The 23,764-nt window shown below is 32.9% G+C and overlaps 1 protein-coding gene across 1 annotated transcript in view; it reads right to left on the minus strand.

Annotated features, from left to right (window-relative positions):
* Positions 1 to 22,528, minus strand: part of LOC111512801 (uncharacterized) — a 38,457-nt gene extending 15,929 nt beyond the window's left edge. The window contains exons 1-4 of the mRNA XM_074180259.1: positions 22,339 to 22,528; positions 16,538 to 17,357; positions 16,332 to 16,401; positions 2,665 to 3,465 (exon numbers count right to left, since the gene is read on the minus strand). Of these exons, the coding sequence (XP_074036360.1) occupies positions 2,665 to 3,465; positions 16,332 to 16,401; positions 16,538 to 17,350 (1,684 nt within the window). The 5' untranslated portion in view covers positions 17,351 to 17,357; positions 22,339 to 22,528. The remainder of the gene's footprint in view (positions 1 to 2,664; positions 3,466 to 16,331; positions 16,402 to 16,537; positions 17,358 to 22,338) is intronic.
* Between the last annotated feature and the right edge of the window lie 1,236 nt (positions 22,529 to 23,764).

The raw sequence follows: 23,764 nt of genomic DNA on the forward strand, positions 1-23,764 counted from the left end.
ATATTCATTATTAACAAAGTTATGATAACTCAAAAATTCGAAAACTCACACAGCTAACAGTTACAAAAAACACCCTATATCAACAGATAGCCATAAGAATATTTTTTTATGATTTCAACAATAAAGTACCGCCAGATAAAAAAAAACAAATAGCGTAAATATTTTTAGTGAAAATAACGGAATTACATTCAAGTTTTCACGCAAATTAACTAAAACTAAGGCCTAATATTTCAATTCAAATCTTAGTTGCCATGGAAATGATATTACAGTTTGACACTTGTGAAAGATTTGAGTGTACTATTGTCAACAATATTCACCTTAAATTTTTCGAATTATTTTGTGTCATGGCTGCAAGATTGAGCGTAAGAGAGAAAATTGAAATTGTACGCCTTTCGGGAGATTACGTTAGAAGTGCTAGAGAGGTTTGTAGAGTATTTAATGAGAGACATCCAGATCGTCCTCGTATTAGCTGCGGTACGGTAAATAAAATAAATAAAATATTCAATGAAACTGGTGCAGTATCAAAAATGATGTTAAAAAGTAATCCTGTACAAAGACGAAACAGGAATGGCAGGAATGATCAAATCATTTTAGATTATTTCGCAAATAATCCTAATGCCAGTATAAGGAATGCCACTTTAGATTTGAATATTCCACGAGAAACTCAAGGCGAAGAATATTAAACCTTTCAAGCCAAAATTTTTACACACACTTCAAGAAGGCGACGAAGTAAGACGCCTGGAATATTGTTTATGGGCCCAAGGGCAATATTTAAACAATAGAAATTTCCTAAAAAATATTTTATATACCGACGAAGCCACTTTCACTACAAATGGAGTAGTGTCATCATAGAATTGTCGCTATTGGGCAGCGGATAATCCTAACTGGGTAATAAACTGTAAAAGCCAGTATTCCCAAAAAATCAACGTCTGGTGTGGGATATTGAACGAACGAATTATTGGTCCTTTCTTTTTTGAGGAAAACATTAATGCGCAGAGGTTTCTAGAATTTTTAAACACAGAGTTTTGGGATGCTATTCATGAGCTGCCAATCAATGAACGATCAAATTTAATTGTCCAGTTAGATGAGTGTTCAGTTCATTATGCCAGAGCTGTGAGGCAATGGCTTAACGAACATTTTCCAAACCGATGGATAGGCCGTGGTAGTCCGTTTATAGAGTGGTCACCCAGATCTCCAGACCTCACAGTTTTGGACTTTTTTCTCTGGGGACTTCTCACACAAAAGGTTTACAAAAACCGCTCAAAAGGTAGAAATGAACTTTGTGCAAGAATTCGACAGGTATGTGCAGATATTAGCCCTCAAGAACTAAGGAACGTAATCAGAAACATTCGTAAGCGCTACGACACATGTATCGAAATACGTGGTGGATTAGTAGAGGCTACTAGAATATGAGTTAGAATTAATTGGTGCACTGAATCGAAACATTTCAATAATTAGTTATTAGTTACTTTTAATAAAATTTTTTGCTTCATTGTTAGTTGAATTGAGTGAATGTAAATTTGTTATTTTCATTAAAAATATTTACGCTATTTGTTTTTTTTTTCACCTGGCGGCACTGTATTGTTGAAATCATAAAAAAATTATATATTGTGACTGTTAGCTGTGTGAGTTTTCGAATTTTTGAGTTGTCATAACTCTGTTAATAATGAATATTTTTTCATGAAATTTTGGTCACACCTATTTAGAGGCACTCTGAATCCAGTGGCGTAATGATTTTTTGAATAGAAAAATCCCGATTTTCGACTAAGAAAAAATATCGTAGTATGCCCTGAAACATTTCAAATTTTGTCCCGAGGTAGACCTTTTAGTACTTGACATTTTAAAAAATTATTAAAATCGATTTACAACTTAAAATTTCAGGAGGGGGTTTTTCCATTAAAAATGGGTCACACTATATATGTATATATATATATATTATTTTAATGTTTTTATCATCTGACAACTCTGTCCTGTTCTGTATTTATAACCAATTGATATAGCATAAATTATATCTATTTTACTGTATTGTTGTGAAAATATTTTATAGTAGTATGATTGTATATATACATTAATTACATCCACTTTTAACATCCGACAGTCCATATAGGTTTGCATAATTTTATTCAATTATCATGACTTCCTGCTCATTTTGAGCAGTTAGGATTTATGTACTATTATATTTAGAAGCTTTGTCAATAAGAATTCTATTCTTCAGATAATAAGGCATGCTTTTATTTGTTATTATAGTCAGTTGACACTGACGTTGATACGTCAAGAAGAGTACTTTGACCACACCACTGAAGATGACTGCCGCAGTTGGAGCTTTTAGAGATTGTAACCAAAGAAGACCACAGCAAAACCCGGAAACCAACCAAAACCCTCTAATTACTATGTTATACAACAATTATTCTAAAAAAAAAAAACGCCTCCTCTACAGCTTCCAATAACTTCAAATCACTCAGAGTAAAATATTGTACTTCAAAATAAAAATCAACCACCGTGTAACATTAACGGAAGAAAGGCTGGAAAAGACTAAGAGTGGCTACTTTTCTAAATGTAACCGTACATTATCAACTACAATTTGTCAATTCAATTCGTAAATTAGTTCTGACAAATAAACAACCAAATTTTTAGGTAATAGGTACGAATGAAATGAGTGCTTACCGTTTCTTTTCATATCCTTGACAGGAATCACGGCTTTCAAAGGTCCTTTTTTAGTTCCACTTGCAACAGCCTTCGTCTTCAACTTACCATTAATATTTGTAATCGAATAGCTTCCTGAACCATGACTATCATTACTTTTCACTGAAGAATTGCTATTACAAGTCGTATTCTTACTGGACTCCAACCCAGAGGCTGAGTAATTTCGCTTTTTATTTTCTTCAGCCAAATTTATTTTTCTAATATTAGAATTCAAAGATAAGGAGTGAGAAAATCGGCGTGCTAGAATATTTTTTGGAAATTTGTTGACCGATACATTTGAAGTATATTCATATGACTTTGAATCTTTTGAATCCACACTCTTTTTACTGAGATCGAGTGCCTCATAATCTTCATACTTGTACTTATCGGACATATCATTTTGTTCAATGAAGGAAGAATGTCCAGAGTCATCTAAATGTTGAACATGATTTTCAGTACCTTCACATAGTATTTCAGCAAGACTACTTATCAAATTTTGCCCTTGAGATCTCTGCTGATCACTTCGATGTGTACTATTCAATATTTCTGATAAATTTTGCAAAATCTCCTTAGCATCTTTAGATTTGCTAGGAGTGCTGTTGACTCTTGATGTTTTCAGTCTCAACTCAATATTTTCTTGTGGTTCAGGAAGCATTTTATCTATTGCCTTAAATACTACATCACTTTCACATGGAGAGGCATCCTTCTCCTTTGTCTTGCTGTCTTCCAAATCGCTAGGCCAACTTGGTTGAGGTGTGCTATCTAAAATACTGGTGCCATAATCTGTAAAAACGAAGAATAGGTAACGTATTTTAAATATTACATATAGTTTGTATTGAATTCACCTAAAGAAGCAGTGCTGTACACTGTTTAGTAAAAATTTCAAAATATAGTGGTACTTAAATACGAGGTCTGTTCAAAAATTAAGGTGAATTTTCAATTTCTTAGGGGTCACAGTGGAAAATAATCTTACATGGGACATCCATCTAAACAAACTTAACTCTAGACTGGGTACTACAGTAGGTCTAATCCGTGCACTAAGAGATCAAGTATCATTACTTGATCTCTTAGATATACTATAATACGCATATTCAATCTATTATTCAATACGGAATTATTTTCTGGGGATCATCCACACAGTCATATAAAATCTTCAAAACTCAAAAAAGGATAATTCGCTGTATGTTAAAACTACCTCATAGATCAACATGTAGACCACGCTTCAAGATGCTAGACATATTAACGGTTCCTTCAATCTATTTTCTGCAATTAGTCATGTTTGTCAAAAAACATTATAGTATCTTCATGAGAAACTGTGATCTTTACTCAAACCAAATGACTATAAATACCAGACACAAGAATGAACTAAGCATACCGAGACGTAATTCATCATTTTTTGAAAAAGGACCGCATTACAAAGCCATAAAAGCTTATCAATCTCTCCCAAGAGAAATTAGAAATACAGAAAACCACGACAAATTCAGACTCTCAGTCATTGATTATCTAAAAACCAAAGTTTATTATAGTTTTGACAGTTGGTGATGGGTCTCTATGCGATTGCACCATAACTGAGTACTGCGCAAAATTCTTTTAAAAATTCTTTTAATAGTCCTTCTAAAATTATCCAACATGTAATGTTGACCAATCATAAAAATTGTGATATGGGAACTGTATTTGTAATAAATATCACCAATTGCAAATCTTAACCCATTGACGTCAATGTAGATTTATAGGAAGGATATTACTATTATTATTGTTACTATATTATTATCCAACCGTCTTATTTATTATTGTACTGTACCTTATTATACTATTATTATCATTATATATATAACAAATATTGTAAATATCAAAACCTATTGACGTTGCCCTGTCCATTGTAGATTTATATGGCAATAAAGGATATTATTATTATTATTATTAATTTTTTCAAACAATATTTATTTATCCATCAATTTCTATTTTGTCCCCTTCAAAGTAGTCCCCCTCCGATATAGAAATAATAATAAATGGGCTTTATTCATTGACATACATTGTTTATAAAGAAGAAGTAAATACAAAAATCAATAAAAGTGCGAAGTTCAGCCGAGGCTGTTTTATAACGTAACCTGGGGGATAGCATGTTTTATATAGAAATATAAAAATAATTACCTAGTATACATTGGTGAGTAGTTCATGAATCTTTGTGAGACTAAATAAAAACAAAGGAGACAAAGGGAAAACCATATGAGCAAGGCATAACATGAATATATTATCTATCCAGAAGACTTCAGATATGTTTTCAACTTTTTCTTGAAATTATATATGGAGTAGTGTCTGAATTCACTGGGCAGAGCATTATATTGTTTGATATAGTTGTAAATAAAACTACGAGAAAAGCAGGCTGTCGAATGTTTTGGAATAATAAAAGTGTGACGGTTTCGTGTCCTCGAATTATTCTGTGATTTGAAAGTTTTATATCTTTCATAAATATAATTTAGCTTTTTGCAAATGAGGAATTTATGTGTATTGACGAGTAGGTGGAGCTGCCAGGTATTAGCAATCGGTAACCAACCTGACTCCTCGAACTTGGGAGATATATAGTCGAATTTTCTCACACCATAAGAAAGACGAATGCAATTGTTTTGTATTTTTTGTAAGCGATTCACATCAGTTTGTATCAAAGCAGGGCCGTAGATTACATCGCAATATGCTAATCTAGACAATATGAGGGTTTCGCAAAGTTTACACTTCAATTTGGACGTCATAATATCTCTACTTTGATAGAGTTGACGTAAGATACTGTATGAGCTACGACAAAGTGATTTTATATGTTTGTGAAATCTCAGATCATCATCTAGCCATAAACATAGTACACTTGTGCCAGCGTTTTATCCAATCCACGAAGCAGTTCTGATGTATCAGAACGGTTTACTATTCATTGGCGTACTCACATATGGCTCAAAATGTATTAATGTGGGGTTCTTCTGTGGGAGCAAAACGTGTTTTTATTGTTCAAAAAAGAATAATTAGAACTATCTCTAATATTGCACCCAGGGATAGCTATAGACCTGCTTTCTGCAAGAACAAGATGCTAATGTTACCTTGTATCTATATATATAAAGCTCTGCTCCATGTGAAAAATAATGTACCCAATCTGAGAGATGAATCAATAGTTCATAACTATGCAACACGAAATAGACTTTTATTAACTATCCCAAAACATAAAACACGACATTCAAGGAATCACTTGCGTATAATGGCATAACATTATTCAATACGTTGCCTCAATATATTAAAGATTTGCGTATTATACCATTTAAAAAACAAATAAAGGAGCTATTAACTAATAAGGGATATTATAGCGTAGAAGAATTCTTAGAACGGGATACACTGTTATCATGATTATTGCTTTCACTGCATTTCTTTCATCCTAGTTAAAGATAAATTTACTTTATGTATGTGCATACATATATGTTTGTGTGTGTGTTTGTGTTATTTTTTATTTATGTATATAGTTAAGTACCTGTTTCAAGGGTCCGATCTATGTTATACTGTGGACCGTTATTATGATTTTATATAATTTTCATATTTTTATTTATGACATGTCTTATATCATGTATATGATCGAAAAGACGAATGAAGTTATTATTATTATTATGTTATTTTTTATTTATGTATATAGTTAAGTACCTGTTTCAAGTGTCCGATCTATGTTATACTGTGGACCGTTATTATGGTTTTATATAATTTTCATATTTTTATTTATGACATGTCTTATATCATGTATATGATCGAAAAGACGAATAAAGTTATTATTATTATTATATTCACTTTTCGGTATGTTCTGTTTCTGTAGAGTAGGGAGGGTGAGTGTAGACTCACAGCACTTAGGCCACATTCGACCCATTGTACATCCTCCCGAGGAGTTGTCCTCCTAGGACATCGTCCATCATGTCCTTTTCAGGAAGGTGAACACGTCACTAGGAGACATCTCCTTTTTATTGGCAGGTGTAGGCCAAGACTCGCCGAACACACACACTCTCTTTGGCAACCTTGAAGTGTCTCACAGTAGCCTCCGCGAAGGTTTTGGGAGGTGCAGCGACATTACTGTCGCTACGCGGCTTCTTCAACCTTCTTGGGGTTCCCTCTGTGGAGGTGCAAAAGTGAGGGAGCTTTTCTGCAGGGGCAGCCGGTTCATTGCCTTTATTCAAGGCTGAGCTCTTGGCGCCCGCCGCAGGAAGTGCCCTTGCTGTTGGAGGTGATCTGTTATGTCCAACCTCATTCCACGCGGTAGATCGGGGTGGACATTCTGTTCTTCCCGAGCTACCACCTTAGATTGAGGTGAGCACTTCTGTCCAGCTTCGAGATTGGTTTTTCATTTTGTTGTTTCTGTTTTTGTGTTGTTTCATTCATGTGTGTTCCCACGAGTAGCAAGGGAAGAGTTGGTCACCTCCGGAAAAGTGCCGCATTACCAGATGTAGGCTGACTACAATGAGGTTTCGCCCAGTTCCCCAAGGGGATCGTTCGTAGCCGCATATCACCCTGCGGCCATTGAGCTGTCGGCACGATTCCTCACACCTTAGCTTGGGTAGGCTGGTCCACGGTGGCATGCCTTTGGGGGGTTTTAGTTCTCTCTCCTCACCCTACTTATTTCCGCCAGGAAAGGCCTCCAGTCCCATGGCCATTCCAATATCCGCCACTTGGGGACGCGCCCGATAGATAGCCCAACCCACGGGTCGGTATGTTCTTGAGCTCTATTTTTATTATCTCCTCAATTGCCGCAAAACGGCATCCTTTCATGGGTGTCTTCAATCTTGATAACAGGAAAAAGTCGCAGGGGGGCAAATCTAAGGCATGATTACGGTGTTGGTTTTGGCCAAAAAATTACGAACAAGCAATGACGAGTGAGCAGGTACATTATCGTGATATAAAAGCCATAGTTTTTTTTTTATTTCTTTGAATGTAACTATTGCGGCAGAAAAGATAATAAACATAAATGTTATAAAATATTTGGGAATAACGCTCACTCAGAACCTGAAATGGGATTTACACATTGATTATATCTCCAGAATACGAGGAGTAAACATCATCAAAAGCTTTTGCAAGACTTGGTGGGGTGCAGATCTTAAAGGTATGCTTATGGGAGTTAATGGAATTATTAAATCACATCTAAAATTTGGGAGTATACTGATCAGACCATGCACCAAGAAAAAACTAGAGAAACAAAACAATATTCATCCAGGGACTAAGACCGATTACAGGTACTATGAAATCAACACCAATCAATGCTATTTTGGCTCAAACTGGAGAAATGAAACTGGAATATAGACGACAATGGTTAGCTTCGAAATTTATACTACACAGGATTGACCATGACCCCCAGTGATGAACATACTTAAAATATTGAGCGAAATTTGCAGAAATAAACAAGGATACTGGAAAACCAGGAAAACCTCCTATCTATAGAAGCCTTGAAAAACGTCTTGAAATATAATGGGCAAGTACACAAAACGGAAGTTATTACATGCCTCAAACATAATTATGAAGTACATACACAAGACATCAAGGATCTCAATTTGAGTAAACAGGATACAAATATAATACAAAATAGTATGTGCTCCACAGAAAAATATAGTAAGGAATATAATTTAATATATACAGACGCCTCTAAGCAAGACGGTAAAGCAGGTATTGGCATACACAGCCCAGCAAACTTCAACTTCTAGCAATATACAGGGTATTCCATATTCGATGATCTATTAGAAGTATCTAGAGAACAAAAAAAGGTGAGAGTTTTAAATTCTGGTTACCGATGTAAATGGTTGTGATCTATCGTTTGAAAATATTTTCAACACCGCAATGTTGCCACATCTACATGTAACAGACATCAACTTGGAAATTTCGAATGGAACATCCTATATATTATATCATTTTTGAATTCTGCATCACAATCCAAATTACTTTTGTTGAACATGTTCTATACTTATCTCTCATCGTTTTTGAAATATTAATTATTCTGTAATTTTTTTGGCGAAAACATGGTATTTTCAATATTTAATATCGCATGAATTAACAGATACATCGAACTCAACTTCTGGCAACATTGAGATAAGATATGGTGGTTGTTGTCTTATTTGTTGTAATCTTATTTTATATAGAGTGTCTGAAAAATACGTCTCAATTTGTATCTTTGATAAACAAACATAACTAATTTTTTTCAAATGGAACACCTTGTATATTATTCAATTTTTGAATTCAGCCAACCAATGTGAACAACTTTGATCAACTATGTCCTATACCTATCTCTGACCGTTTGAGATATGAACTATTTTTAAAAAAATTGCTCCTATGCAAGCTTAAAATTTCCAATAAAATAAAAAATCAAGTGCATAATACACACATTCTTAAAATTTCACCGTAGGTCTCGGTCTTCCAAAATTCACTCCTTCAATACATATGGTGAAACTTTTTATATATCCAATCATCTACTCGAATATCAAAAGAGTTTTAAACATTAATTTTGAATTTCACAACCGAATTTCGGCAAGGATAATGGTGTCATGATCTAAGTCTGATTTAAAAAATAAAATAATGGATTTGACAATAACTTGTTCAAAACTAATTAATACAATTTATTGTATGATTTTCACTATAAAGGGTTTTACAAAAACCGCGACACGCATTTCACTATACAATATCTTCTTCAAGCATAAATTGTCCGACTGAGATATTGAAGTAGTGAGTCCGGTGACTGGTGATATGGAAAATTAAATAAACATTTTAGGATATTTTTATGCTTATCCCATGCATCAGTATCTAGTGCTGCGGTTGATTTGGAAATATCTCGAATTTCTATATGGAGAATTTTACAAAAACATAATATGCACGATTATAAATTCATTAGGCTGCAAGGTTTGCATAGAGATGATCCACCAAAACCGGTAGAATTTTGCGAAATGGCACTAACATGGACATACGAAGATCCAAACTTTTTGAAAAAATTATATGAATCACAATTTTCAAGTGAGGGAATATTCAATTGTCGAAAAAATAACTTCTGAGCAAAGGGCATTCCAACAAAAATTCAGTTTCAGTTTTAATGTTTCTTGTATGCTCATGGATGATAAAGTTTCTATTTGCATTTATGAAGAAAAGTTGAATTCTGAAAAATATTTAGATATTCTGAGATCGACTGTGAGTGATTTTCTGGATAATTTGGCCCTGAACTTGTCTCGGTATTGTTGGTATTAGTTGAATGGAGCGCCTGGACATTGCACACGTGAAGTGAGTAGGGAACTAACCAATATGTTCGAAGATCGTTGGATACGTCATTTTGATCCTTGGATTTCACCGCTTCAATCACCGAATCTGATTCCCCTAGATTTTCACCTCTGGGAAAAATCAAAGAAAAGGTATATAGAACACCTATCGATACGAAACAGGAACTCAAAGATCGGGTTAGATGTGTCTTCGAGAAAATCAAGCCCTCAGAAATCCGCAGAGCCACGACTAATCACGTAATAATATCAATGTTTACAAGTAAATGGTCAGCATTTCAAGCACATGAGCTACTGAATTTTTGTCATATCAGTATCAAATGTCAAATAATTGAGAAGCTAGTTTCACAATATTATCTCTTGTTTTCTAGTGTAGAATTATTTTTGTTATCAATTTAATTTTGAAAAGTGTTCGTTCTTGTGTCGAAATAGTAATGTTTGTCATACACCCACTATGAAATTTCATTCATGTATTCTATTAAAACTTTCTGAACTAATGTTCAATAGAAAATGTTTCCCCGAATTTTGAATTCGAAATGTTATATTTGTATAGAATAATTCATATCTCATAAACGATCAGAGATAGGTATAGGACATGCTTGATCAAAGTTGTTCACATTAGTTGACTGAATTCGAAAATTGAATAATATACAGGGTGTTCCATTTGAAAAAAATTAGTTAATGTCGTTTATCGAAAATACAAATTGAGACGTATTTTTCAGACACTCTGTATGAAATAAGATTTGGGTTTCATTCTGAAATAACAACCACCATATCTCATCTCAATGTTGCCAGAAGTTGAGTTTGATGTGTCAGTTAATTCATGCGATATTAAATATTAAAAATACTGTTTTCGCCAAAAAAAATACAAAATAATTAATATTTTAAAAACGATGAGAGATAAATATAGAACATGTTCAACAAAAGTAATTTGTATTTTGATGCAGAATTCCAAAATGATATAATACAGGGCTATTCAAATTCGTTTCTGTACATGGGGATCTCGTAAACGATAAGAGATAGAGTGTCGGTTAAATTATGGTAAAGTTGCATATTTTAGAGACCTATTCAATGATGTAAAGAAATCGAATATAGCTCTTTTGGTTCTGGAGATATACAGAAAAACCAAAAAATCCCAAATTATTTTTTTGCCTATATCTTCTTTATTCGCAGACATATTGAAAATCTGTCCACATTTTGCTATTGGCACTTGACGTCATCTGACTTGGGGCACCCCCATCTTTGAATTTTTAAATACGGACCTGTATTTTTTGTTGTAGACGTATTTTTCAGACACTGTATAAAATAAGATTAAGATTCCATTCTGAAATAACAACCACCATATCTTATCTCAATGTTGTCAGAATTTGAGTTCAATAATCAGTTAATTCATGCGATATTAAATATTGAAAATACCATTTTTTCGACAAAAAAAATAATATTTCAAAAACGATGAGAGATGAGTAGAACATGTTCAACAAAAGTAATTTGGATTTTGATGCAGAATTCAAAATTGATATAATATATGGGATGTTCCATTCGAAATTTCCAAGTTGATGTCTGTTACATGTAGATGTGGCAACATATTGGTGATGAAAATATTTTCAAATGATAGATCACAACCATTTACATCGGTAACCAAAATTTAAAACTCTCATCTTTTTTTGTTCTCTAGATACGTCTAATAGACCATCGAATATGGAATATCCTGTATACAGGAATGATAATGTGTCTAGAAAATTATTTTAAAAAAACCTCATTCTAAGTGATTCCAAAAGTGCATTGGACAGAATTGGTAATACGAAGTTTAGTGCAAAAACAGATTACATCACAATGAAAATTAAACAAACCAGGCAGTTGGCTGGAATGAATGACATTGAGTTTGAGTTTGCGTTGATTCCAGGGCATTCAAACATCGATGGAAATGAGAAAACAGATAAGTTAGCAAAGGTTGGCGCGTTTCTTAATCTTCCGCTGAATATGAAATTAGATAAACATTCTCTATTACGAATTATTAAAAATAATATACGGAATGATTTTAGAAAACAATGGGCAAAAGACTTACAACTCAAAGGAAAATATTATATCTAAAAATACATTCTTAATATCCTAATGAAGTATGGTATTTAAATTTCCCAAAAAATAGATAGACGACATTCCACAACAATAATTAGAATGAAAACAGGACACTGCTCCGTTAACCATTCAAACTTACTATAAAAATATTAAAATTACTCAATAAACATATTGATTATAACTGTAAAATGACCTGAAATTACTATTATCTTCACTAATACCACTTTTACACATCCTTAAATCAATCATAAGCCTACCCCTTTTTTGTTTTACTCTTCTACCTACTAACAAATTTCAGCACTGAAAACTGTCACCAGAAAAAGAATATCAACATAAATAGATAGCAAAATAAGAAGGATTACAACATAGTGCATAGTGCAGCCATGATAGACATGGCTTAATGTGTCTGAATGGAAGTAAAGGCCAATAACATAGAGTGACAGAGAGAATTGTTTTTGCACAATACCGGACGTTTTCTTTGTATTGCTGCTTGCAAGTGACACATAACTTCAAGATAATACTCTTTATTGACCGTACGACCATGAGACAAGCACTCTTGATGTACTATGCTACGAAAATAAAAGAAAACAGTGAGCAAACCATCATTTGATCGAGCTTGGCGTGCTTTTTTGGTCTTGGCTCTCCTGGGCTCTTCCATTGGGACGACTGGACTTTGGTTTCGATGTCATAACCACATACCCATGAATCGTACCCAGTTATGACTTTTTTAAGCAAATCTAAATCGCCTTTGACGTCATTAAAAAATTCCTGAGCGATGCTCACGCGACTGTTTTTTTTTTGGTCAAAATTCAGCAATTTTGGAACGAACTTCGCTGCCACAACTTCATTTCCAAAATTTCCGAAAAAATTGCATGGCAGTAAGTCGCCGAACACGTAAAACACTTTCAACTTTTATAATAATAATAATAATATTTATTCAGTTGGATTACCTATAGATGACATTGAGTATGTTAAAACGTGTACAAATACAAAATTAAAAATACAAATTCCGTGCACTTAGAGGCACAATATACAATTTACATAGATAATATAATATATAATGGTCAAAACCTTAAATAAACTGCTATTTATGCAACAGCATCATTATTAAAATCGGCCTAAAATGTTGGACATGTACGTACTATACTATATAAAAGTCAAAACCAAAAATAATCTGTTATTAATGTAACAGCATCATTATTCAAATCTTCCTAAAATGTTACACATGTACGGGGTCATAAGTTATCATCCATATATTCTTTGAGAGAATAAAAGGATTTATCCAGGAGCAACTCTTTGGTTTGATAGTTATACTGTTTTAGAGCCAGATTTTTTATTGTACTTGGAAGTTTATTGTAAAATTTAATGGCCATAAGCCTGGGGCATGATTCAGAAACAACTAATCTGTGTGTTGGCACTTCCAACTGTAGGGAACTTCTAGTATTATAATTCCTATTACCATTAAGAGTAGGAAAACTGATTATTTGTGATTTTACATATTTTAATATGTCATAAATGTATATACTTGTAACAGGCAATATTCTGAAATTATGGAAGATGAGTTTGCAACTTGTCCTTCTGGTAACTACTGCTATAAACCTTATGGTTCTTTTTTGAATTTTGAGTATTCTGGAACAATCACTAGGTGCTCCCCAAGCTATAATACCATAGGAAATGTTACAATGAAAGTATGCTTGGGTTCTTTTTATTTCATCATATACTTTATTAACTGTGGCTTTAATATTTTCCTGAGTTATCAATAAAGATGTGTCATCAGCATACATAACGAACTGATCACTATAAAAATCATTTACATATATTATATATAAGAGTGGACCTAAAATAGAACCCTGAGAAACCTCGAGGAACAATTTTTAGATTCTGATTTATTTCTACTATCCTCTATATAGTAGTATCTACCCTCTAAGTAACTTACAAACCATTTGTGGGTTATTCCCGTGATTCCATACATTTCAAGCTTTGTTAGGAGAATTTTGTGATCTACCAGATCAAATGCCTTACTTTAGTCTATGAAAATCCCTAGCGTCTTTTTACCTTCATCAAACTCCCTCTCACCAACAAACTAAACAAACATGCTAAACATCTGAAACTGTTAACATATATTCGAGACAAGTGTACCAGCATAAAAAAAATAAAATGTATGTAGCCCGCAAAATTTGAACATTCACCTTATTTTTTTAACAGATCACATACAGTGCCTTCATTTCAAAACTTCCCACCCCTAGTACTTCGTTTAGCAGTGAGAATTTGCCGTAGGCAAATAACACGTCAATTTGGATATCGAGGGGGAAGTTTAAAACCAGTGCTAGTGGTATTTTAGGTTTAACCCCCTTACCCCTAGCTACCCCCACTCAATAATTTTAAATGGCACCCCATATCTTGTAACATATCATTTTAAAGATCTTAAAAATCCTCACTCAACCCCGTTTAGAAAACTGAAACTGGTTGATCTGTTCTCGTAAAATAGGGCAAAAAGAAAATTCATTATGATAAAAAATAAAATAATAGCTATTGCAATTAAATAAATGTACCTTACTTTATTAGGTGTTCAAAATGTTCACTATTGGTAGCTAAGCAAAAGTACAATCTATTCTCGAATACCTGTCGGACTTTTGTAAATGTTTAGTTATTAATTTGTCTGCATGTGTCAGTAATCCTGTGTCTTAGATCCTGAATGTCCTGCAGGGGAGTTTTGTATACCATTGTTTTCAAATAACCCCAGAGAAAAAAATCCAATGGCGTTAAATCCGGAGAACTCGCCGGCCATTCCAGAGCGCCTCTTCTGCCAATCCATTTGTCAGGATACCGTTGATCGAGCCACTGTCGGATATGCAATGCGTAGTGTGGCGGTGTGCCGTCCTGTTGAAAATGTAAATTTTGTTCTTCCAAGAGCGGGTTATCTTCTTCATCAACTTGGCGTTCTAAGGACTGTGTTATGAGTGGATTGATTACATTTTCCAATAAGTTTAAATACAATTGACCAGTTAAATTTTCTTCAATAAAAATATGGCCAATTATTTGTTTCCCAGAATTCCAGCCCAGACGTTTATTTTTTGTGGATACTGCGTATGATCCTCTTGAAACAAGTGTGGATTTTTATTATCCCAGTATCTACAGTTATGCTTATTTACAAAGCCATTAAGAAAAAAAGGTTGATTCATCACTGAAGCAAATATTTTTTTATTAAATTCGGGTCATTTTGAATTCTCACAGCCATTATTTCACAAAATTTAATTCTTCTATCATAGTCATCCTCACTGAGTTGCTGAAGAATACTCATTTTGTAACGAAAGAACTTGTTTAGTTTTAAAACTTTGTGTATAGAACCAACTGAAATATTTACTAACTTAGCGACTTTCGAAATTGAAGTAGTAGGCTCAACGGCGAATTGGGCTAAAATCTCAATCTGTGCGGCTTTCGTAAGAACTCTCGGCTGCTTTACTGCTTTGTTGCACACAGAACCGGTCTCTTCAAATTTTTGAACAAGGTCTAGAACATATCGGTGACTCACATTTTGGCCTGCATGCCTTTCATTAAAAACCCGGGCTGTCCTACGAGCACACCTATCTTCAGCACCATAAATAAAAATAATTTCAGTTCTTTCTTGTAAAGTGACTTCCATTACGATTTGTATTACTGTCAGTGCAACTGACACCACTTGACAAACAGTTTAAAATCAGGAATTACTAACTCTGATATTAATGTTTTCACCATTTAATTGTAACTGATGCCAAGAAGCAATTGTGTGGCCTTATCTCACTTTCAGCTATAGCAAAAAAACTCTGTGTAAAAAATAGACATAAATATACCGTTATTGAGTCTACGGTTATTGAGTTGAGGTAACGATTCCATAAAGTTTTGCATTTTGTTATAATTCATTTTCTTTTTGCCCTATTTTACGAGAACGGATCAATCAATTTCAGTTTTCTGAACGGGGTTAAGTGAGGATTTTTAAGATCGTTAAAATGATGGGTTACCAGATAGGGAGTGCCATTTAAAATTATTAAGTGGAGGTAGCTAGGGGTAAGGGTGTTAAACCTAAAATACCACTGGCACTGGTTTTAAACTTCCCCTCGATATCTAAATTGACGTGTTTTTTGCCTACGGCAAATTCTACCTGCTAAACGAAGTACTAGGGTGGGAAGTTTTGAAATGAAGGCACTGTATTAACATAGATTTTCATCAAATATTGGCCAATTCCATGACTTATGGAAAACAGATATTTACGCCTTGTGTTCTGTTTCCAAATTAAAGAAGTTACATTATATCATTAGATCCAAGAAAAATACCAACCATTATTCAAAATAGATCCATCGGCAATTTTTTGAGCTATATGTTTTCCTTCTATCAAAATGGAGTCTTGCTGAAAAAACGACAATAATTTCATGATAAACAAATACATCTGAATGAACTCAACAGATTTTGACTACTTAATCAACTTTTGTTTAGAACAATTGTTAATTGAGAATATAATTTTATTTTTAGATAAATTCACTTACAAGTATATTTTCTTTCTCCCCATCAAATTCAATGTTTTCAGCATGAAAGCTTTTCCTGCATAAGTTTTTGCTTTTAATTTTTTTGCCAGTGCTCCAAAAAAATTTACTGGCAGATGGATGAAATTCATTTTCACCGGGTGTAGAATGTATTCGCAAGCGCTTTTCTATAGCTTCCGGACTCATCATCTTTGCCTTATTTAATTCAGATGGAACAGAGTTGAAGTCTAGCATACTTGAAATACTGCTTGCTGGTTCAATTCTTGATAGGGAATATATTTTAGATGGTTCCTCCAAACTACCGCTGTTGAATGATGGAAAAGCCGAGTTTTGAGAAGAAGTACTAGAGAACAATGTCTTTCTTGGACTCGGAAACAGAAAAGCTGTATCTAAGACATTTCCAAAAACCTCACTATTTTCCGGGATAGTTGACAACATGATTTCTGGAATGTTTTCATCTTCATTTCCTAATCTATCATCAAGTTTGTTGATTTGTAAAATTCCCAGTGACTCTTTCCCACTATCCAGGGATTCTCGGCCATTTTGTGATATATTGAAAATGCTCTTGAAACCATGTTCTCTGTTAGCAGAAAAACTAATGTTTGAAAAACTTAAGGCATCTTTCTCAAAATCCATTGGTAGTATTCCTAGTGATTCTTTTCCAACATCTTGAAAAGATATCGACAACCTCCCGTGTTCATTGAAATGGCATGGAGACATATCACTAACAAATGGATTACAAACAGGTTTCTTCCATTGTTCACCTGTAGTGTTTTCTTCAGGTAGGTCCAATAAAATAAATGTATTTTCAGCCATATTATTTCTGAAATAATATAATAATAATATTTATTGATTCCTTTAGGAACACCCTAATATGCATACATTATTATAAAATATTCATTTCACATAATCACTAATGTATATAGTAATTAATGACAAAGTAATAACAAAAATGATGAAATAATACTAGAAGAAGGAAAAATGAACAGCACAGAATACCTGTGCTATTTGAGAATATTCAATTTGAAAATTTCAATTTTGAAAGAAGTCTTCAACATCAAAATGACAACTTTTTGACATTGAATAATGTGAAATACTTTTTCAAATTTTTATTATCGTTCATTATGGGGATTTATACTGTGTTACTATTACAGGATGTATTCAGATTTATATTTTTTGTTAGTAAAAATGAAAAAATATCAACAAAAAGACAGACATCGACAACCTCAGTAAAATTTATTCATTTTTACTAACAAAAAATATAAATCTGAATACATCCTGTAATAGTAACACAGTATAAATCCCCATAATGAACGATAATAAAAATTTGAAAAAGTATTTCACATTATTCAATGTCAAAAAGTTGTCATTTTGATGTTGAAGACTTCTTTCAAAATTGAAATTTTCAAATTGAATATTCTCAAATAGCACAGGTATTCTGTTTTATCCGTTATTATGTTTTATATATATATATATATATATATATATATATATATATATATATATATATATATATATATATATATATTTATCATGTCCTTTTTATATTACAGCCCTCGATAAAGCTAATAAACATTAGCGAAATCTCGGGCAGCTAAAAAGAGTAAATATTTATTCTAATCAGACCGAATCCCCGAAAAACTACTATTCTATATATATATATATATATATATATATATATATATATATATATATATATATATATATATATATATAATCGACAAAGGATAATGCAGTCAAGCTGCTGGAAAATAATTCTATGAAAATCAAAAGATAAATAGATAAGTACTTTCTGATCATTCCCATATTGATTTCAATTTAAGAGCCACCGGTAGACAGCTGTTTCAGCCTATTGGGCATCATCAGTACCGGGCAGGCGGTATATGTAAGTGATGCATAAATAAATAACTTAAACAGAATGGAACATTTCATAGAAGCGATGTGTTGAGTGCATGACTCAGTTGCTTTGTTGTGACGAGAAACTCGTCTGTGGAGTAAAAGCAGTGTTCAAGAATATATTTTTTGTGCGTTTTTTGAACTGATCGAAAGATAGTGATTTGATTCTCTCCGGCAAGCAGTTAAATACATGGATATTCAGAGAATTATTTTGAGATTTGGTTAATCTATACCGTGGAGTTGTTTTCAATAACTTAGCATACCTAGTATTATGTCCTTGTATATATGACTGGGTTTGTAACTGGTTGACATTTCTGTGTATTTCTAATAAGGAATTGTAGGTATATAATGAAGGTAAAGACATGATGCCAAACTTTATATTATAAAGTGTGGGTGACAATGTTCTCTATATCCAACTCCAGCTAAAATTCTTACTGCTTTTTTTTGTTGTCGAAAGATGGCATTTCCCCATAAAATTATTCCATCTGCCAATGAAACAGAAAGAAATATGTCATTCTCAGAGTGTCAGGTTGAATTGTTTTTTTCAACTGCCTCAAGAGAAACCTAATTGTCATTTATATAAATAACAAATAAGAATGGCCCAAGCACTGACCCCTGCGGGACACTATGTTTTATAGGTAGAAAGTCAGAGTTTCTTTGATTAACAGTAACACATTAACAGTATTCTCATTCAAACCTTTATAAAATAAAGACTTCATCGTACTAGTCAGATTAAATCGAGCAAGGTGAAATTTTAGGGAGCTGCTCGGTCTTGTTAAGTGGTTATGTATATGAGATCTATATGTACAGAATTCTTCAAAATAAGTTGGAAGCAAGTTACGTACTAGTTTGAAAATTAAAATCATTGCTAACTTGTACAGTCTTACAGACAGTCACTGCAATGTACTCAACATGTTTGATATACTGGTATACCTATTAGTAAAATAATCCTCATTCCACAATTCTCTAACTTTTGTCGATACCTTATTTTGGTCAAATGAGTATAAAAGACTAGCACAATAATGAAAATGTGGTTGGATTATACAATTATATAGTGTAATTTTTGAGTACATCGAAAGCTGAGATGAAATTCTTGGGAAAAAATATATTTTTTAGTAATTTATATATATATATATATATATATATATATATATATATATATATATATATATATATATATATATATATATATATATATATATATATAATATATATATATATATATATATATATAATATATATATATATATATATATATATATATATATATATAAATTATATATATATATATATATATATATATATATAATTTAGAACATTTAGAACAGTGTCATCTGCAAAAAGGGTCATGAAATCACAGCCATAGATGGTGTCTATATCATTCAGGTAGATTAAAAATAATATAGGTCCCGAAACAGTCCCCTGAGGTACCCCGAAAACGAACTCGCGAGATGATGACACTGAATCCTTTATTTTGGTTACTTGCTCAGATTGTGATAAATAGTCAGTCAGCCATAACAAAACAGTTTCCCTGGTACCAATACTTTGCAGTTTATTTAGTAATATGTGGTGATCAGTTGTCTCAAAAGCTCTTTTAAGATCTTAAAATCTTGTGTGACTTGTGATGCAGACTCACATGAATGGTGTATTCTGAAACCTGACTGATGTTTGGCCAATCAACAATATGGTCATCATTTACTGATCGAAAAATTAAATTAGAGTTACTAAATTCTGAGAATGAAATCAGTTAATAAGACTACTTTTGAACAATTCATAGTAAATTGCTCTCTTTGAAGGTAGATATTAAAAGTTCTTGAGTTAGAATAATAATTATGGTCATTTTACTTCTGCAGCTATATGAATCAATACACTGGCACTTCTGTAATATCAAAGACCTAGGCTTATTAAACCATCTTACTTTTCTCAGAAAAGATGACTGAAATCGAAGATTTAATGATTCATCATTGATTCTTTAGATGATGTCTTGTGTCTATTATCCTGTCTAATACCACTCGACCACTATACTCTATTTGCTGGCAGCATGTTCAGTATATGCAAACATAGCCTCCACTAGCATAATGTGGATTTAAGAATGCTATTCTATCATATGTGGCACTTCTACAGTATTCACAAGATACCTGAGTTACTTTATGCTTGGGAGAATTCAATCCATTGTAGAAAATAAGTTCAAAGGCAAATCTAACAACAACTCAAGTAGAGTTTCCGACAAGAATTCTAAATATAATTTCCCCATTACAGATATCTCAAAGGAGGTTCCTATAATATTGGTGTTTAGCACACCAAGCCAAACGTCAACCAATCAATCAATTAAAATATGCTTTAATATCAAAGAATAACATCTTGTTGACAATTTCCCTTGGAAATAGGTAGCTCTATGCAGGAAGGAATTTCCATGTCGCCAGTTATGATGAATATTTCTGTTAAATTATCCGTTATTAGTGAATCTACTCTTATCACACCATAATATTTTATTACAGATTTAACTATCCTGACGATGTTGTCTGAGGAGTCATTTACAAAATATTTTTCTTCTATCACAGTACGTAAACACAAATAGTGGATTTTTCTGGCTTTGTAAGGTCTGAATTCATTTCTAGAAAAATGTTTTCAAACTGAAATAGTCGATATAGCACTATGGTATGCAGTTTCTCTCAATAACACTTCTTTATTCTCAATTTCTCGATATTCCACAAATCCTGAATTGAATAATTACTTTACTATTACTGAGAATATCTTCTGAACTTATCCAAAACGTCAATTTCAGTATCGCCACTTCTTTTAGTTACTGAGCAAACCTTACCTGAGGGTTTTTCAAAGGAACCACGATTCTGTAAACTCCTCTCAATGCGTTGAAAATATCTTTTGGATGACTGATGTCTCTCAAGGTATAATTTGCCATACAAAGCTGGTTATCCAGCCTCATTTCTCCAACATCTCACGTATATGAAAAGCATATCAACTTTCTCAGCATTAGAAAAATACATATTCTCTTAATTCATGGCTCACATTAAACAAATCAATTCATTTCCACTATTTTTATTTGCCAGAAAATATCAGAAACAAACATTTATGTTCCAGAAAAATTAGCTCATACAAAACCCCTGGAATGCATGGGTGATCACCTCTACTTGCAAATTTTTGAAAGATGTGTGGAGTTGAAGTATCTGAGTTATGTGTATGAGTAAATATGAAACAGTATTGAAAATTCCCATGCCTTTTTTTTATATAATTCGAAATGAATGCGGTAGAGCCAAAAAAAGGAAATTTGAGATAGCAATAGTGGGATCAGATATAGGTTATAGCCCCTGGTTTGTCATTTCCACATCTCTCATGCCTCAGCCTTGCTTAGACTTCGCATTCACATATCATGTGTAGTGCGGTTTCTTCTTCCTCCTGCCAAAACCTGCATGAAATTTCTTTTGCCAGGCCAATAATCCTCAAACATTTAATGAGCCGACAATTTAATGAGCCTACCACTACCCTTACCTTGCGGTTGTGGTTTAGCAGATCTTTTGTGAATTTGGACAAAAGTTCCTATATGAAAATTTTTGCCTGCCTCACTCCTGGAAGCTTGTTCCACCAATGTAGCGATATGTCTTGCATCCACGAATTGATAGAAATCACCCCTAGTGTACTAGGGGTGAAGGGATGCTAACAACTTGCTCTCATCCAATCTACTCCAAAAATTCATAGACTTGTGCGAGGGCAAAAAACTCCATGTAGCATCAAATAATTTCATTTAATTCAATGTTACGTATAACATATTTACTAGAGTCCATATAAAATTGCATGGGAGGTGATTATTTGTATTTATTCTTCATTGTATATACCAAAAAGCAAAACACTGTTCTATTTTTCAAACATGATAATTCTCTTTTTTAACTTACCTATTCCAAAGAATCCCTCATAGAATATAAACAATTATCTACAAATTGCCTTTTGAAAATGTGTTTTTTAAGTATTTGGTCACAAAAACCATTCGAGGTGGCATTCAATATTTTTCCCAACCAGTTATTTCAAAAAACTTTTTAACAGTTTTTAGGTTTTGTTTTATTGGTCTCTCTCTCTTTTCTCTTTCGTTGGAAGGTTGGTTTTTATTGGTATATACAAATAACGAAATAACAGCGTTGTCAAAATTCCATCCTGTCACTAGTATTTTTGAAAGACCAGAAGCCATCTGCTTGCTCAATGCAAGCAGATGGCTTGTTCATGCTTATGTTTATGTTTATCCGAATATTTATTGCGAATCGCGAAATAACCATGGTATCGAGTGTTCATACTTGCACGACTTATTTTCTTGCGACTAGTTTGTTGTGAACTGCCAGCTGACGTTTTCTTTTTATATCAAGCATTTGAATAAATCTCAACCCAAAAGTTGTTTTGTGTTCAATGAAAGTGCATAGAAACACTAGAGTTGTGACAAATGGCACACCAGATTAACTCTAATTATAATTTCTTTTTTGTATTATTATCAATAATATTCTTCACTTTTTTTCTATGAAGATATATATGAAAAGTGAAAGTAGCGTCAAAAATCCGTTTGTTCCACACATCAAAACCATATTTTTTGGAATGCCAATTTGTTCAGGTAAGAATAACGGTTCAATAAATCAAACAACGTGTGTGTGTGTGTTACGCAGCTATTTTTATCAAGTACTTTCTTGGTTTTTTCTCATTTTGTCTTCAATTGAGGACCGCCTGCCCGGTACTGACGATGCCCAATAGGCTGAAACAGCTGTCTACCGGTGGCTCTTAGATTGAAATTAATATATTGTGAAATATAAGTTACATTTCAACATTGTAAAGGAATACAAAATCCTCTATTATGGCCTACAGTGGTGTTATATAAGGGCTAATGTAATCAATCATTGTTAGTTTAATGTATAATGTTGAAAAATATTGGAGATACCAGTGGGAGTGAATCAAAACTGTCTGACAATGAAACACAATACAACGAGTTAGGTTGCCATCTTTTACAATAATTCTATTTTAATTGCCTTAATAATGAAATCGTGTAATTTAAACTCTTTATGCAAGTACATACATATAATTTTCTCATTTACCTATTAAAAAGTATATACTTATAGGTATAATATATATAATAATTTCCGTTAAGCCAATTTTCAACTCGGCCAGTGTGAACTCTTTCTGGACTATTGCAGTTCTATCAAACGAATAGTTAAGTCAATGTTTTCAGTTATCACTTGATTAATTTTATCCTTCTCACCGTAGAAGCGACTCGCAAATATTTTTAGACACAGACAGTAAGAAAATCAAATACCTCTAATACCAACTTCAATTAATGTCATTGAG

Source organism: Leptinotarsa decemlineata, unplaced genomic scaffold (assembly GCF_025532065.1).
Source record: "Leptinotarsa decemlineata unplaced genomic scaffold, Ldec_3_MD MMD2_tig00026294_RagTag_RagTag, whole genome shotgun sequence".
NCBI lineage: Eukaryota > Metazoa > Arthropoda > Insecta > Coleoptera > Chrysomelidae > Leptinotarsa > Leptinotarsa decemlineata.